This window comes from Tauraco erythrolophus, chromosome 6 (genome assembly GCF_009769465.1).
Source record: "Tauraco erythrolophus isolate bTauEry1 chromosome 6, bTauEry1.pri, whole genome shotgun sequence".
NCBI lineage: Eukaryota > Metazoa > Chordata > Aves > Musophagiformes > Musophagidae > Tauraco > Tauraco erythrolophus.
This window is the reverse complement of record NC_141470.1, coordinates 44451319-44469297: the sequence shown is the minus strand read 5'-3', so window position 1 is coordinate 44469297 and position 17979 is coordinate 44451319. Positions and strand designations below refer to the sequence as shown.

Below are 17979 nucleotides of genomic sequence, written 5' to 3'. Positions count from 1 at the left end.
ACAAAAACATATTTCTTGTCATTACTAGAAGTAAATTACTTCCTTTATTAAAATTAAAATACTGGCTGTGGAATACATGTGAGCAGCTACTTTGTTATTCCTAATTTAAAGTAAATATTTGATTGACAAAAAAAATATTCTTAAGCCATTTCTTAATGACATTCTCAAAAACAGGTATTGGTAAAAAAGCAGGATTATTCTTCTACAACCACCAAGTGGAAAGAACTGAAGCCAATTTGAGCTGCCCTTTTAAGAACAAGACTCAAATGCTTAAGGCAATCGGAAGTGAAATAAAAATTTAAACTTGTACAGGATGTGGTTTGAACTAAGGGGTTATTTTAAGAACTCTTACCAGCATAACCATATTAGACTAAATTCTCTATATGGTAGATTTACTTTGTTCCCCCAAATCCTTATTACTATGAAAACATACACATTCACACAGTGTATGCCCTAATAACATTATTATCAATACCTTAGCTGTAACTGAGCATTGCATACACGAGGAAATTTAGGTAAGATTTTTTTACAGCTAATATAGTCAAATATGTAAGAACCACCATCTTCCCACTGATAGTTTTTAATTTGTGAAGTATAGATAACTCTCTGAACTTCATTGTAACACGTGCAACAAAAGTGTTTGATCGGTTTCTCAAGAGGATAAGTAATAACGAGGCACTTGTTGTTTTACAATCAGCATACACAAAACCCTTAATGAATATTTAACCAGCACTTACATTTTCACAGTGCATCTTTCTGGGTTTTATGTGGGAAACATTGAGTCCATCAATAACAACATCAAACGGAAGTCGATTTTCCACAAATGTTTGAAAGGCTTCAAATTCCTGAAATAAACAAACAAACAAACAAACAAACACGGGGGAATAACATGTTGAGTTTAACAGAAAGAGATTTCATTAGCTTTTTATTAAAAAAATAAACAAAGCCTAAATCTCTCATTTTTCCTTCATTGGCTACACTTCACATCCTTACTTACATATTTGCTAAAACAATCACACCAAAAAAAAAACCCCAAAACAAACAAACAAACAAAAGCTTTAAAAGCCATAAGTGTTACAGTGGATACTTCCAATATAATTTTAAATTACATTACGAAACTTTACAGTCATCCAGATTTTCAAAATTATAATCCAAAATGTACACTTTTATAAAGATACATGCTGTAGTCATTGTTACACAACAGCTGCAAACCAAAGCAACTTTACATTCAGTACTGCGACACTACTACTCACTCTTAACATTTCCAAGTGTAAAGTAAGTGTCATACTCAGTTTCTCTGTAAGAATTCTGAAATCTCTGAATGCCAGTCAACAATTAAATTAACATTCATTTGAAACACAGCATTCCATTTGTGAGAAATACACAGCTTTAAGGCTAGCAAAACAATGAACTTTCAACTTTCTTACTAGGGTAGAAACATAATGTAGTGATTGAGCAAACCAACAGCATCCATACAGTTTTTCCAGCTGAAGGAAAACCACAACTGCTTTAGGCTTGAGACCCCATAGGAGATGAAGAGAACACAAAGCTTTAATAAAATCTTCAGGAATTTCTCCCTTGATTTTTGAGAAAATGTTTAGTGTTTTTAGCAGACACATGCATAAGACTTCTACTTCCTGCTTCTGACTTTTTAAGAGGCACAGGAACCCTAAGCCATCCTGATAGGCAGTGACCTGGTTTCATAAATGACCCTTCTAGTAAAAAGTATTTATCGGTAACAGAAGTTTCACAGTCCAAGGCTATAAATGAACTTTCATAGGAACTCAAAACGATTGCAGATTTCTTGCCTTCTGCTCAAAATTCAAGAAGCACTTTTCTAATCTTGCCTTCTCCCATGTAGCCACATGGCAATATGCAAGTTAAATAAAAAACATCCCCTTGGCACCCAAACAAAAATTGATACAGCATATACAATTCTTCCTCTGAGAAAGGAATGAAAGAAGGAATTTATTTATCCAGAAAATACATTGCTGCTAGGCAGTAACAAACAATCACCAACTTCAAATTGAGTCAGAATGCTTATGACAAATCATACTAGGAAAAGGGTTACTTGTATTAAGAATACAAACCAACCAAGCAAGATAAGGATGCCTCACTCAGATGTTAAAATTTCAGGCATAATATCCAAGTGAACAGAGGCATACTGGTCAAAAGCACACTGATGAGAACACAGGGCTCAGTCTAGCACCATCAAAATCAATTGCCTTTTATGTGATCTTTCATTTCTTCATAGTTTAAATAAATATTATTGAGAAAGTATAAAAAGCTGGCCAAGAAAACAATCATTTCAAACAAAAAGAAATTGTTAGCACTTGTGGTTTTGCCTGCCCCCCAGCCCCAATCTCAATGTATTTTATATAGATGAATAAATATTCTCATTGTCATCTGACAGGGACACCAAGACACAGAAAGTAAGTAACTAGCAAAGGTGGTGGCAGGGAGGGGGAAGAGAAACAAATGCAAAACCCAACAACTAGGATTCCTGACTTCTGGGCTCATGCCATCCAGTGGACTTCCCCATGGTTCGAAATCAGATGAGTCATCACTGTAATACTGGACAGCTGTCTGAAACGTGGGGAAGATAAAAAGATGGAAAACACATGCAGACTGAATGAAGGTAAAATAGAAGAGATCTGAGACAAAGGTGAGTGAAAATGGAAAAGACAAAAGAAAGTGGAAGCAGACAAAAAACACATGGTGAACACTCCAACAGCACGTTATTTCCCTAATGCCAACAAATGCCAATATTATTTGAAGCAACATGGTGACAGTCAAGACGACATTTTTACAGTGTACATGTGATCTTGTCTTTAAGGGCTTCGTTCAATGCAAAACAAACATTTTGTGGAGATTTTTTAAAGTGGTTTTTCATTTCAAGTGACAATAGTTATAGAGCAGTTCCTGAAGGGCTGGGTTTTCCCTGATGGGCAGAGTAAAGTGCTTTGTCAAGGGAACAGTTCAGCATGAGTTAGGGGAGCAGCAGAGGAGTTGGGTGGTTCAGCGCTCCCCTCTGCCCACTCTTTGCTTGGCTCCCTCTCCTCTTCCAGCAAGGCAGATGGAGCAGGAGCTGCCAGGAGGATCCTCTCAGAAGTCAGCTCCTGGCTCTCTGTGATTTATTTCTGGAGCTGGGGAGAATGTGCAGCCCTTTCAGTGTCATTTCTTTGGCCACGCCACCTTAACCCGCCACCTTCTCCTGGTCACATCTTTCACTCCATTCTCAACAGATGCCCAACAGCACACTCCTGCCAGCCTCTCAAATCTGCTCAATTGTTTTGCCTCACTCCCAGTAAACTGTGCAATACAGTAGGGAGAGAAGGTTTGTTGGCACAGGAGACTTTTAACCACACAGGGAAATGAGGAGTCAACAGCAGAAGACAAATGGCCAAGTTTAATTTATGTCACCAAATACAGAAGACTCCCTTAACAGACTAAAAATCCCCAAGGATCTGTTCATTTTCTCCTCACCATCCATATTTCCCCAGCAATACACAAGAGTGCTCCTTTCCTTTACCAGAACAAAAACAAAACAAAAAAAACCCACAAAGAACCACACAGAATATCCAAGTTTCCTCCCCTGAGAGACAGTTTGTGAGTCGCCATATTTCCCATCATCTCCAGGCACAGGGAAGGAAAAGAGCAAAGCCTGGGAATAAGCACCAGGCTGCATCGTCGAGATGCAGCACAAATGGTTACTCAAACATACACAGACCTATGCTATAAGAAAGTATACAATTCGAAGGATGCTGATCTTTCAAAGACCGTGATTTGTCTGGACCTTATGCAGATCTTAGAGCCACAGCAATAAAGAGATGATTCACTCACAGTTCTCTAAAGATATTCCCCTGCAGCAGGAATACACACAGTGCAGCCGGGTGCTCACGGGAGGCTCCAGTGACATCCTGTGTCACCCCACGTGCAAAACAAAAGGGAATTTTAAAAAATCCACCTGATTTCATTCATTGCTTAGTTGGGAAAGTAGGGGAATGCCAACTGCGCAACTGTTAGAAATGATTCACTGCACCTTCTACTAAGAAAACTTATCTTTTCAAATGGACACCACACTGACTAAAGTGACTTGGTAGTAAGAACCAGCCATAACAAACCCATGATGGCATTTATCTTGATGGGAAGAATTAAAGACATTTAAAACAATTTTTTGTTTAACCTCTAGCATGTGGGTGGCTGAAGTCCATCCTCACCTCAGCAAAAGCACAAAACAATCTTGCATGTTTTTGGTACTCCACGCCAGCTGGATGACTCAGGCTCTATTTCACCATCATTTCATACTGGTATGTACTGGTGCTGCACAGAAAGAGGTGTTTCTACCTTCTCCCTTCCCTCAGCCATTCATTCCTAGCCTTGCCCCCTCCTCTACCAACACAAATACGTTTGGTAGCACAAGGAGAAACACTGAAGTGGATGAAGAACTGAGTCACCATGAACTGAGCCGATTAACATTCTTTAGCTGTAGGGGGACCTGAACCAGTCCCCCTGTTCAGGTCAGAGCACAGAAGTTTGTCCTGGCATGAAAAGCAGCCAGGAGACAGAACAGGAATGAGCCTGGTAGCAAGCAAGACTATTGGGATCACCTTTTCCTATTGGTAGCACTGACTATGCTAACTTACTGGATTGTGAAACTACAGCGTTTCGTAAGATTTATCTCTCAACCTGAGGTATTACAGCAAAACTGTAAAAACAGTAGCACTAAATCTGAAAACAGCACTTTTCTGTAAAAGTATTAATACTATTTCAACTTCTGTAAATATATTTATAAACAGAAATGTATGTTTTTCTTTCAATACCAGTGCACACACAGACTACAAGCCTCAAAAGCACAATAAAAATAAGGAGGGGAGGAATTAATTATTAGTATTTACAGATTTATTATGTTAAATGTGATAACACACAAATAAACATTACAATTGAAGACCAAACAAAGAAAACACAGCTAAACAAGCATGTCCTTTGATAAGAGCAATGAGAGTAATTAAAATGAGTATTCTGAAATAATTTTAATGTCTATAACAGATCTAAGGGTATGACAATGATCTAACAAGAGAAAGGTTAGATCACTTGAGCATTTTTCTCCTCAAGTCTAAATAGGAAATACGTTGGCAACTAGAAATAAAAATCATGGTGTTGCTCAAATTCTTCAACAATCCAAAACATCTACTATCCAAATGCCAAAACCTCAAGTATTATAACATACAAAGGAGATACGTGAGCAAATCCATGGAGTACTTTTAAATACAATAAAGACTATTATATTCATGCCAATATGTGGAATTTGGAAAAAACAAACAAACAAAAACCAAAACAAAAACCTATACCAAAATCTACTAAAATCATTGCAGAAAAGGCTACTTGTCTCTTCTTCTAAACAATAAAGTTTGTGCTCACTCATCAGGAATGGTGGAGAGACACTAAGTCAAATTAAAAGGCACAAAACTACAGTATTCAACGTATATTGTTTCCAGAAGCATTCACAATAGTTCAATCTTTGTAAAACAGAAAAAGCAGTTCTTCTCATCTCCACATTAAATTACAATACATTCAAGTCAAGGAAAGAGCAAATTCTAATTAACAGAATATTACACCACACTTGAGTACTACGTAACTCTACCCTAAGTATCAAACAGGGTGTTTTTCAACACTGTAGGATCAGCTTTTAGAGAAGTGAAAACATTCACTTTTTAACAGTTTCATAAAATACAAAGTGATGAGGCTTGCTTTGTTTTCAGCAACGTTTCTTGGTATCAGAAGAAAAACACAGGAACGAGCATTAGAGTGTGAGAAATAAAATTCAGCTGTCAAACTGAATTCCAGCCAAATTTTTCTAGGCGTCTTGCTGGAGCACTCTTAAATCTGTTTGTTGCTATGCCTGAAGGGTTTGAATATTTCCCCCACAGTTTCAAAGCTTGGAAATCCCCTTCGAACCCTTGTGAGCACGAAGGCTTTTCTCCGTGTTGTCCCTGGTATCACTATGTACTCTGGATTGCGTACAATTTGTTTGCCCTCTGTTTTATGCTCCTAAAGGTAACAAATAATCCGGGAGTCACAAACTCCTGCAGCTGTAGCCTTCAGAGATACGGTCACAAACAGGAAGGCACTGGCAGGCACATTGACAACCTGGCTGAGGTGTGCTCTGTGTTGTCTCCCGGTAGCCCTCTGCCAGCAGCAGGCGCAGGCAGTGCTGCCGGGGGCTTGCTCCTGCCTGCCCACATCAGACAGCAGAGGGTCAGTCACTAGGGCAGTGCCAAACCTGGACCTCAGCAACCCGGGCAGCGCGCTTCCGAAACGTCCTTCCAGAGCACGCTTAACGCCGAGGGAGGAACAAGCAGTTTGTGCCGCGGTCCTCAGTGGAAAAACACCCTCATCTTTGCAAGGCTGCCATGTAAATGCCAGAGAATAGAGATGGACCATACCAAGCTTTCTTTTAAAACAAACAAAACAAAAATCCTTGCAAAGGCAGAAATATTTTCAATTCACAGTGCTTGCAAAATTCAAGACACTATTTTGGAACCTTTTCATCTTAAGGCAAACCATCTAACAGAGTGCTAAACCAAGAAAAGATTGACGTGAATGCTTAAATACAGTGTAATGGGCATTATAGAAAGATGGTTGAATAACAGGAAAGCAATGCATCACGAACTGCATAGAAAAGACAGCATCCCAAGTGAGGCTAGTACTTAATTACAGACAGTCCATAATAGCCATGTGGAAAGATGCTACATGAATATCAGACAGCCAGATACACCTCCGTGCTGCTTTCTCTGCTGGTACAAACATTTGGCAAATCTAAACAAGGAACTGACCCAGCTGAAAAAACACCCAAGAAGACAAAACGTTATTTTGTCACTTAGGTGTGTTCCCTGCTTACCATGGGGCAATGCTCACTTGTTTCCTGGCACACTTGCAGGGGTCAAAGCAGGCAGGAATGAGCAGCTGGCAGGGTAGTAAGGCTCGTTATGCTGGTTTAAAAATCACACTGCCACTAAACACTTATGCTAACTACTATTTGCAATCTCAAGAGAAACGGCAACTGTTCTAGGGGACTGAATGGTACCACATGTTCTACCGCTATTTTAATATCTATCTATCTAAAAATATATATATTCAGATATATTGTTATATCTGAATATTAATATATTCAGATCATTATAAAGCTATGCACTCAGCATCTGTACACTGTAATATGGCTGAACCTATCACTAAAATTGCAAAAATCCTCTGGAATAATATAATCTGCTACAGTTTAATGTGCACATAGAATCACAGAATCATAGAATGGTTTGGGTTGGAAGAGACCTTAAAGATCATCTAGTTCCAACCTCTCTGCCATGGGCAGGGACACCTTTCACTAGACCAGGTTGCTCAAAGCCTCATCCAACCTGGCCTTGAACACTTCCAGGGATGGGACATCCACAACTCCTCTGGGCAACCTGTTCCAGTGTTTCACACCTTCTGCAAAAGAGTATCTCCAAAAATTCTTTCCTTGTGTCAATGAAAAAGCAGGTAAAATAGAACCAGATAGCATTAATCAGATTTTCAAAAACCTGACACGAGACTTTGTAACAAGCTATTGAAACACTGAACTAGTTATAGCATTAAAAAAAAAGGCAGAAAAGAAAAAAACAAGGGTTGTGCTAAAAAATTAGCAGCATCTATCAAATTTCTGTACTAATTCACGTATATATGAAAAATTTTACAGATATTTAGAAAGAGGAGGCACAGAAGAAGCCAAACCAACAATGAATACAAAACCAAATTAAATTTAGCAGCAGAAAGATGAAACCATGCATAATACAGGAAGAAAGTGTACTTATATTTTACAGATTTCTGGAGGAACTGTATCAACTTCAACTGCTCTCGTGAGACCCCACCTGGAATACTGCGTTCAGCTCTGGAGTCCCCAACACAAGAAGGACATGGAGCTGCTGGAGCGAGTTCAGAGGAGGGCCATGAAGATGATCCAAGGGCTGGAGCACCTCTCCTATGAAGACAGGCTGAGAGAGTTGGGGCTGTTCAGCCTGGAGAAGAGAAGGCTCCGGGGTGATCTTATGGCAGCTTACTAGTACTTAAAGGGGGCCTACAGGAAAGCTGGAGAGGGACTTTTTACAAGGGTGTATAGTGATCAGACAAGGGGTAATGGCTTTAAACTGAAAGAGGGGAGATTTAGATTAGATATAAAGAAGAAATTTTTCACTCAGAGGGTGGTGAGGTACTGGAACAGGTTGCCCAGAGAAGTTGTGGATGCCCCATCCCTGGAAGTGTTCAAGGCCAGGTTGGATGAGGCTTTGGGCAACCTGGTGTAGTGGAGGGTTTCCCTGCCCATGGCAGGGGGGTTGGAACTAGATGATCTTTGAGGTCCCTTCCAACCCTAACCATTCTATGATTCTGTGATTCTAACTTAAATGATCATCATAGTATAATGAAAACATCTGCTCAAATTGCTGATGTTCTAAAACAAATCTAATCAAATCCTAAGAGATAAGGCATTGGATAGATAACATGAAATTATTATAACTTGTTAAGCTCTTCTAATCATAATAAATTATAATGAAGCCCTATATTAGAAAATTCCACATAAGCCTCTGCAGCATCAGAAAAATCTGGTTTTGACCACAGCTGGAGACCAACTCATCAATTTAGAAGGACCTTTGGTAAGAGACCACAGGACCAAAAGGTAAAGGACCATTCGATAATGCTTAAGTTCCAAGAGGTAACATTTCAAAGTGTCTTAAATCGATATGTGTTCACACTAATTCTACTTCAGAGGTATTATCACAGAACTTAGAAATATTCAGAGACAGCAAACACTTTAAAAAAGTATGGTAGTGTATGCAGTCTGCATTATGTTAACATGTCTCAAGATCCTACTTAGTGGAATGCATGAGCTGGAAGCGAAGGACTGTGTGTCCAAGAGGTTCCCGATAAAATAATCTCCTTAAAAATCAGCTACCCAGATAATTCAGATTAGTTTAATTCTTCAGTCAAAAGTTACTGTTCTGACTTCATGCTTATGGTCCTGTCTGCCTCTGTGATCAGCTAATGAACAGGAAAAACAAAATTACTTTACCAAGGTATGCCATTCTTAAACCTTGGTGAAATATTTCAATTTCTTGTATTTCGCTCTACTCTTCTTAGATGTTCTAGCTAATGTAAGGAAGACATGGATGTGATAAAAATCACTGCCTCAGCAAACAATATTTGTATTTTGCTTAGCATAACCTTCAGATGATATACAGTGGAAATAAGCTAAGGTTAGCAACTGTATTTTAATGAAGCAAGTGATGCTGAAAAAAAGTAAGATTAGAGTCAGATTTTTCTTACTTGATTGCGCTAACTAGAATATGAAGAATGTATCATGTTAGGAGACTTTCCAAATACAGAGGTGGCAAAGCAGTAGTTTAAAAAGACTGTGGAGGACAATTAAACAGGTTTAGACAGTGGATTGGAAGAAAGGAGCATTCTTGTATTGCAGGATGGCCCAATTTTGCTGCACAATCACTTGATGGCAAAGGAGACCAAGTGACCTGAACAAAATCCCAACTCATTTCTTGCTATATGAATCGAGAAAAGGAGGACTGTGGACCACCCCAGAAGATCTGACCCACCCTCAAGAAAGATTCTCTAACACTGAGGTAATTGTAGGAAACATACATGTGCTGAATTTATAATGTTTTCATCTAGATCTATTTCTTGCTGCTAAGGAAGCAGCTAAGTCTTTTATCTTCCTGCCAAAAGACTCTGTGCTTCTATTTGCTTCCATTTGCCTCTAGGGTAAGGGAAGATGCAAGAGAAACCTTAGAAAAATTCCAACTGCCTTTGTCTCTCACCACCCGTTTCCTATTCGGTCTTCCCCTCCTTTTCCTGCCTTCCAGAAGTTCCCTCCCCTCTAGCAGATCATATCACAAGAAGAGTGCAACATTCACCCTGAATTCAATGGAGGCAGGACAGAAGGTAGGCAGGATAAAGGCTGCAGCTTGGGCTACAGTGCTCTCGGACTCTACTACTGCAATTGTCTCAACACTCATCATAAACCGTTACCTGTCTTTATTCTGCGCTTACTAGATCTACAAGGTTGAGTACTGGACCAGCCTCTGAGGCTAGCATTCCCTCTAGCCCCCAAACTAACTCTAGTTCTAGCCAAAACACTGCAACTGAAATGAACCCACAGCTAATCCTGAGTCCCACTCAGCCAAGCTCTCCTCTATGCTTGTGGATGTTACAAGATCTGGCAGCAACTCTGGCTCTTAAGGCAATGCCGGATTCTGTCCTACTGAATACTAACCCTATCCTGACTGAGTCCAGTGGCCCATATTTAGCAGAGATCTGGGGGAAAAAAAAAAAAAAAAAAAAAAAAAAAAAAAAAGCAAGCTGTTCCACCCTATCTGCAAATCTCATCTTTGTAGGCTTTGCCTAGACCTCAGGCTTGGTATCAGTGTATTTAATTCTAACTGCAATGCTAACCCTATCCTTATCTACAAGCTAATGGCCATATCCTTCTCATAACTAAAAATGAGCCACAAGGCAACAACAGACATAGTCATCAACCTGTTATTCTGCAAAACCTGCAGAATTAAACTGTTCAGCACTGGCCATTCTATAATCAAACAATGGCTAGAAGCAAGCTTTTTTGATCAGTGTTGCTGCAGACCAGATAATACATTTGTCCTTACCGATGCAACCTCTAATTTAATGCTCTGGCCTAACCAAAGCCATATTAAGGACGTGCTTCAAGTATTTTAACTCCCAAATATCAACTTTTACCCTAGTCTTATCCATAGCCCACCACTAACACGTACCCAAAAGGCTACGAATAAGCCCTTCATCTCCACCAGCATTAGCTCTCACTCAATCCTAATGAACTTGTAAGACTCCAACAATAACTCAAGTTCTCCAGCACTTGTGGTCCAAAACACTAATCCCCAAACTCCACACTTTCAGGACTTTCTAGATTCAGCAATAACAGGTTCTTCCATCCTTTCCATCCTGAAACCCCAGCCCACCTACAAGCCAGTAACTCACACTCATCCAAAAATTAGTCATAACTTGCTCATCCAAGCCAGCCTGAGCATTGATCCTACTCTTAGGACTCCCAGAGGAAGGGGGGAAAAAAAAAAAAAAAAAAAAGGCAAGCTTAGAAATCTCTACCGTCTTGAAGCCTAGGCTTAGCTTTAATTCTAACCCTAACTACAGCTCACCACCTCTATATGCCTCTTCAGAACTAACAGAAGGCTTTCAACCCATGCCTGCACCAGCAGGATTTTGATCCTGCCAGCATGGTTCTTGCAGAAGGTAGCTCTGAATCCAAGTGCTGTCATTTTAAACCAAACCGTAGCAAAGTGACACACCATGCTACTGGACTGATAAGAGGACTTTCAATCATTCCCACCTGAGAAGAAACCACAGGAACTGTTCCTGCCCAAAACAGCCCCCATCTCAGTGCCAAGGGACTTTGCAGCATTCAGCAACGTGACAAATTTTTGCCCTTCTGCTGTAGAGGACAGACACTTAATTGGGAATCTGATCCTTTTGCTGCAATGTGGCACACATCTCGGAAGGAAGGGCCGCATGAACCCACAGGAGAAATTCTACTCAGCCTCCTTCCTTCCACATTTCCTCCCATCAGAAAGTTCTTTACTCCCTGGTAGTGACAGGGAGGAGATAACATATATGGGAATAGAGGTAAAGGAGGTAAATGGCACGCATGGCCTGGGTTGTGGCACACATTGTGCACACAGTTATCAGCTGTTCGCTGGAAAGGAATTTTCTCCTCTTCAGCCCCTGATCTTCTCAGGGGACACAGCAGGCCTAACTCAATTAACCAGTCTTCTCTTTCTGCCTGAGCTCAGGCAAAGAAGCCATGACATCCAGGTGCAATATGGACAGCCATAATCACCCAGGCATCTCAGGGCAGGTAAGGGTAGCTCATCTTGGAAACAGCTGAAGTGCAGGCAATTTAGCTGACTTTGACCACAAGATGAGAGTCAACAAAGCAGGTAGAAGAAAGAGAAAATCATGTTGGAAGTTGTAAGTGAAGGCTCTGCCAGATGGGCCAAGGGCAAACTGTGTCAGACACAGTTTTCTTAGAGTTTGGAGTACCTAGGTTTTTTACAAGTAACAGACTACTCCATTAAGAACAGGACTGACATATACCACGCAAGGCACTGGGGCAAATCATGGAGTTGGGAAACATGCACATGTGGAAGGAGAACCAAGGCATTATAGAAAAGGCATCAATCTGAAAGTTAAGAAATAGACCTGTATTTTCAAGGCTCCCTGGAAACAGCACAACCCCATTCAGGTGCAAAACTGAGATGAATGGGTCACTTCCTCTTCCCCCTCCACTCGCTTATATTCTAGAAGAATATGTAAAACCCCTTTACGTGCTTAGCCCAGATCTAGCATGGGGATTTTACATGCCCACAAACCCATCTCTTCCTGTCTTCTTGACAGCGCATCTCCCATGTGCTTCCTTCCCCCTGCACAACAGTCCTTTCAGGCTTGTCGGGGGTATGAAGTAGCCACGAAGGGAACGAAACTACCGCATTTATGTATTTGAGAGAAACATCTGGGAGCAGCTGTGACATGAAAGTCATCATAGCAAAAGTTGATTCTGCCTCTCAGTATACAGATTATATTATCTCAGGCTCAATGGCACAGCTCCCAATTAAATGCAGCCAGAGTAAACGGGCATCCAACTGAAAACATCATCTAGACGTTGGTATAAAAGGTGACAGTCTTGTTAGAATTGTTTTCTTTCTACTGCAGCCTGCAAGGTTGCGGCTCGCTATATCAGATCAGCGTATGACATCCCAATAGACATTTCAACAGTTGTGCATAAAGATCTGAATCTATGTCTATTTTTAATGCCTAACAGGTATTTCTTTATCACAGGTCATCCGTTTTATAGCTCATGCAAGCCATCTTTTCAACATATTTGTCAATAATTTTCACTACCATTCTGATGTAACAAACCTAAGTTGTTTGATTTTCTTTCTTAAAACTAATTACAAAAAATATATTTTTTTTTAATCACAGCACAGAGGACCACTTTGGGGAGATCCTCAACAAACCAAACCTTTGCTCCCAATTTTCTACTCTGATCACATTTATTCTTAAGTGAGAAAAATAAAATCAAATAAAGGAATGATGCTGTTGCAAAACTAAGACAAAAGAGGATTCCTCCATGAAGAGAAAAGTAAGATTCCAAATGTGTTACATATTCAATTTGAAACAGTGTTGGGAAAAAAACATTTAGACCTCAAAACAACTCAAACTGTTTCCCTGACTAATCATTTCATTGCAAGAAATGCAGATGCACTAAAGAAAACTAGTTAGGAGAAAAGAAGGAATAGAAAGCTGAAATGTTTTCTATTTGAACTGCAGCTACTAAGAAAAATGTGAAGACTGACTGGAAAATGGAAAGCCCCCTCAGATAATACTTGCTTACATCTTATTTTCAACCTCTTCACCTAGTTTTCCCTCTCGAAAACCCTGGCTGCAGAAGTCATACAGCCTGGCATCCTTAAAATGGGCTGCATATTTTCATCACCACACGTCTGCTTTCACAGCATAAAGGCAACTAAAATATCCCAAATTTATCTCTGGAAACCTCTGACACCTCATGATGCTGTTTTGCCTCTACCTCCACATCCATGCTCAAAATTCACTAAGGGAGCAGACTTTAAACTGCACAGCCAACAGTAAACACAGAGTCTACCTCCATTGAGCCTCCCAGTGACAGTCTGCTGATCTGTAACTGGAACATGGTCAAGTTGGAACTAGCGAGTGGGTGGCCCCAGACCGGTAAATGATGGAATTGCAGCTATCACACAGACTAACAAAATCTACTGACATCAAAACTTAAAATAGTGTATTGAATCTTTGTTTCATTAGATTGCATTCATTTGACCAATCAGGTTCTCAAACAGGGAAACATCATTTCCACTACTGCTCAGTTTGGGCGTGAATGTCCTGTTACCCAGAACTCCTTTCCTAAATCTCCCTGCCTTCAACTGGTACTGCTAATCTAGCCCTCTGTATTCACAAATTTGAAATTTTCAAGGCAGCAGTCCCCACAAGGAATAGAAATGAAGCTTCAAAGACTAGACAGTTAACTGCTTAAGGAATTAAAAAGTTTTGTTGTTGTTGCTTTCTTTAATAAACCCACCTCAATCATAATTTTCACAAAGGCTTTTAGAGAGCAGATAGAGTTAGATGTACAGTGTGCAATAAAACACATCCTTTTGTTTATCTTATAATATTATAGAACACCAGTACCCATTAAATACTTAAAATTACTGCTACATTTTAAAGGACAATTTTACTCCCCTGTACAATTCACAGCTAGATCAGCTAAGTCCAGAACTGAGGCGAAAGTCTGTGTGGACGTCAGATGTCTGAACAATAGGCTGCATGTACTACGAGCACCCCAACACTAACTGTTTCAAGTTTCTATAACCTTTACACATGCGCAATGCCTGTGTCTGCAGAAAGCCTGAAGAACTAAACCTGGTGTCCTTTTCCAGATTTTCAGAACTGGTGCAGAACTGAGGTGCCAGCTGCAGCACAATGACATCAATACTTACAAAGGTGAAGTAAAACCACCCCGAGACGCGGCGTGGGCTCCATCTAGCGGAGCTCAGCCTCGTTCCATACTGTCACTGAATCTCTCTAATCTCTACACAAAATGGAGATTGGAACTGCAATATATTAGTGTCTGAGAATTACGCCCTCTCATACGTTTACAGTGACCTTTGAAAAGCTTGATACTCCTGATGTATATAGTAATTATAGATATGAAAGTGTATCTTTAAAATTAAGAGGTACTTTGTTGGTTGGTGGGTTGTGAAAGCTGACTGAACAAAATGGTAATTGGTTCTTCACTGTTTCTTGCAAACAGCTGCTCAACTGAAAAATGAAATACTCAGCACATAAACGTAAGTTTCAGATATTATACTGAACTTATGAAACACTAGGATTTCTACTTTTTTGCAAGCTCAAAATACTATTTTGTTCTAGCTACTGGCTTTTATTCCATATTTAAAATTTAGCTTTTGAAGGATTAAAACATTTCCATACCTTTTAATTTTTTCTAATGTTAAAAAAAAACAACACCGTTTTAATTATTTCAGTATCCATAAACAACTGACTGAAAATATAACAAGACAGACAATATGGAAGAGGTCAAGATTTGGACCCATTTTATAAACACAACTGAAAAAGATATAGAAGACACTTCAGTATCTAAGGGCCTATTAATGTTTAAAGCAAAGAAAGAAAGATTTGTAGTGTTTTCAAAGTACTGGAACATTAATTGTGTATTATCCTTCTAGCCAATGAACCTGATGGCGTGCAAGACCTACCTGTGGGCTTGTCTTTCTAAAAGTGTCAGTTCCATGTATCACATCCCTTATTATTCTTTCTCTGAGATAATTATATTCCTCTTCCGTGAGGTCACTATCCTCCAACTGATGGTTGCAAACCGGGCACTGTCCACTGTAATAATAGTGAAACAAGAAAATAAAAGGTTAAAGGCTTTTAAATAACAAATAGCTTAAATTGTACTAACTTACTGAGTGCCTATGTGTGAGCACAATTCTTTATAAGAACTCCAACACAATATAATCGTCAGAAAATTAGTTGTACTCTTTCTGGGATGCATCCAAAACCTACTAAAGTAACTAGAAATACTTTTATCTGATTTAGTGGGATCAGGATCAAAGATCTAACTCTAGAGATATTTGAGGATTTACGACAAAAACTCTGCATGAAAGCATAGGAAAAAAAAGAGTATTTAAATATTCACCAGCATTCATCTAAGCTTTGAGAGATCAGAGTTCAATTCCCAGCATCACCGTAAATTTCCACATCTCTAGTATTTTGAAGTTTCTTTACTACACAGGAAAGCCACCATGGATACATACAGCCCAGATCTCAACGTGGGAAGGTGATGCAGTTGCAATGGCTTGGCCAGAACACAGGAAGTAGCTGTAGGCATACTAGCTGAAGCTAGCAGGCAGGCCACGGAGCTTTGGTCTAGCAATAAATCCATTCCAAAGTACTACAAGAAAACGCACCAGTGAAATGTTCTACCATTGTGCCACTGACTGCTCCCAGAAAAAAAGCTAAGCTACCTGTGCCTGGTTTATCAAGGTTCGGAATAACCAAATCTACTACAGGTGTAGGAATACCCTCGCCCAAAAGGAAAAAAAAAAAAAAGGTAACAAGGTAACGTAGGTCTGCTGTATGGTTTGAAAAGCAAATAATGAGCAAGATCGTCATCTTTGGGCCACTTGTCTTCTGCTATCAGATCTCCCCTTATTTCTAGGCTAAGACTGTTCAGATCTCTCTAAGGTGCTCAAAGTGAACAGACTGAGAGCAGAATGTGACTAAAACAGAAATGCTGTTTGCTTTGAAAGCCCTCAGCAACACTGTCACGCTGGCGTGATTTTCTAGTATCAGGCTGACTGCACCCAAACAGAAAGCAGCTTTACATTGCTATCTCCTGGTGACTAATCACTACTTGTTTCTTTATTGCTAAGAAACTTCCATTCCTGCTGTGTAGCATGGACTAAATATCATCACATGGACCTAGGAATGTGGACTGCTGTCGATAAAAAAGCTCTGCAATGACTGCCATAATTTAATGTTCATTTCCCAGAGCCAGAAACACCACTCCATCATGCACAGCTGTGTCAGTGACTGTGTGGCTGCTGGGACAGTTTCCTTTATCATTCACATCATCCACTTCTCAGTACTCTCAGTTTCCCTGTTGCAGGGCCAGCGGCTGTGGTAACAATCGTGGTTCTGCAAATCCCAAATCATACATTGTTTTGTCTCTGACACAGACCAGAACTCTTCGCTGATCTGTTCACACGTTTTTCATACTGTAAGATCAAAGAGATTGAAAATCCATCATAAAAGAAAAGATTACAGAATATAACAATAGAGGATGTGAAAAAACAGAACTCAAACTCTTTAGTTTCCTCAAGAAGAGTGCTGGTATGTCACAGCAGATTCCGAAAAATCTTCCAGAACAGCAGGACTGAGGCAACGCCACAGAGAACACACAGATCCATTCCAGCCAAGAGGCCTGACTTTTTATCTAATCATCCTAATGCTGCAAAAACTCCCCAGCACTCAGAAGGGCAACCAAAACAAACCACAACCAAGAGAACCGTGTCAACTGCTATGAGCTGGGTTTTCGTTCCTACAGCCAGCTAGCACAGCACACACATAATGCCAAGACAGGCCTAACTTCCATGGCTACCTCTGGATTTTTGTATGATCCCCCAGAACTATACCTTGAGAACAAGTATCTTTCCTAATATCTAGCCTTTTCTATTTTTTCATGCCCCAGTCATGACCTCTGCCACAACACACAGTCTGAAGGAAATCAAACCGCAACCGCCATCACTTCCATGTTCCATTTGTTCGTTCTTTTCTTTCCTACTTGTCTCTCCCATTAGCCTCTATAAACTAAACACATACATCAATGCAACACACAACTCTACACCCAAGTCAAAAATGCTTGTCATGCATCGGTACCACAAACCTCTGGCCCCATCATAAAACCAGCACGTAAGGCTGGGATAACACTGGAGGACTGAGATAAAACAACCCGCATCTCAGTGATTGAATTGTGAACTACATTAACTTTTTTTCCCCCTAAAAATCTTATCTAGAAGTTTTGCAGATATACTTTCTAAAGACAACCCAATGAGCTACAAATCTACATAAACGCGTGGGTGCACTTCTTGACTTGCATCTCTGATTGTGGCTTAAAACGAGAAAATTTTCCAAGCTTAATTATTTAATAACTACGTGAAAAATGAAAAAGAAATGGTCAGATAGGACACGAATGTACACTAAGGAAATTCAGTCAGCTGCGTCTGTTCTCAAGCACTTCTGCCAAGAATATTAGACGTGAGGTTCAGTTTGCATCTT

The 17979-nt window shown here is 39.9% G+C and overlaps 1 protein-coding gene across 3 annotated transcripts in view; it reads right to left on the bottom strand.

Moving 5' to 3' along the window:
• The window catches only part of PRORP (protein only RNase P catalytic subunit), a 50263-nt gene that overhangs the window by 25660 nt on the left and 6624 nt on the right, over positions 1–17979 (bottom strand). For all 3 annotated transcript variants that reach the window (XM_086613375.1, XM_086613374.1, XM_086613376.1), the window contains exons 3-4: positions 15396–15528; positions 738–845 (exon numbers count right to left, since the gene is read on the bottom strand). In XM_086613375.1, the coding sequence (XP_086469501.1) occupies positions 738–845; positions 15396–15528 (241 nt within the window). The remainder of the gene's footprint in view (positions 1–737; positions 846–15395; positions 15529–17979) is intronic.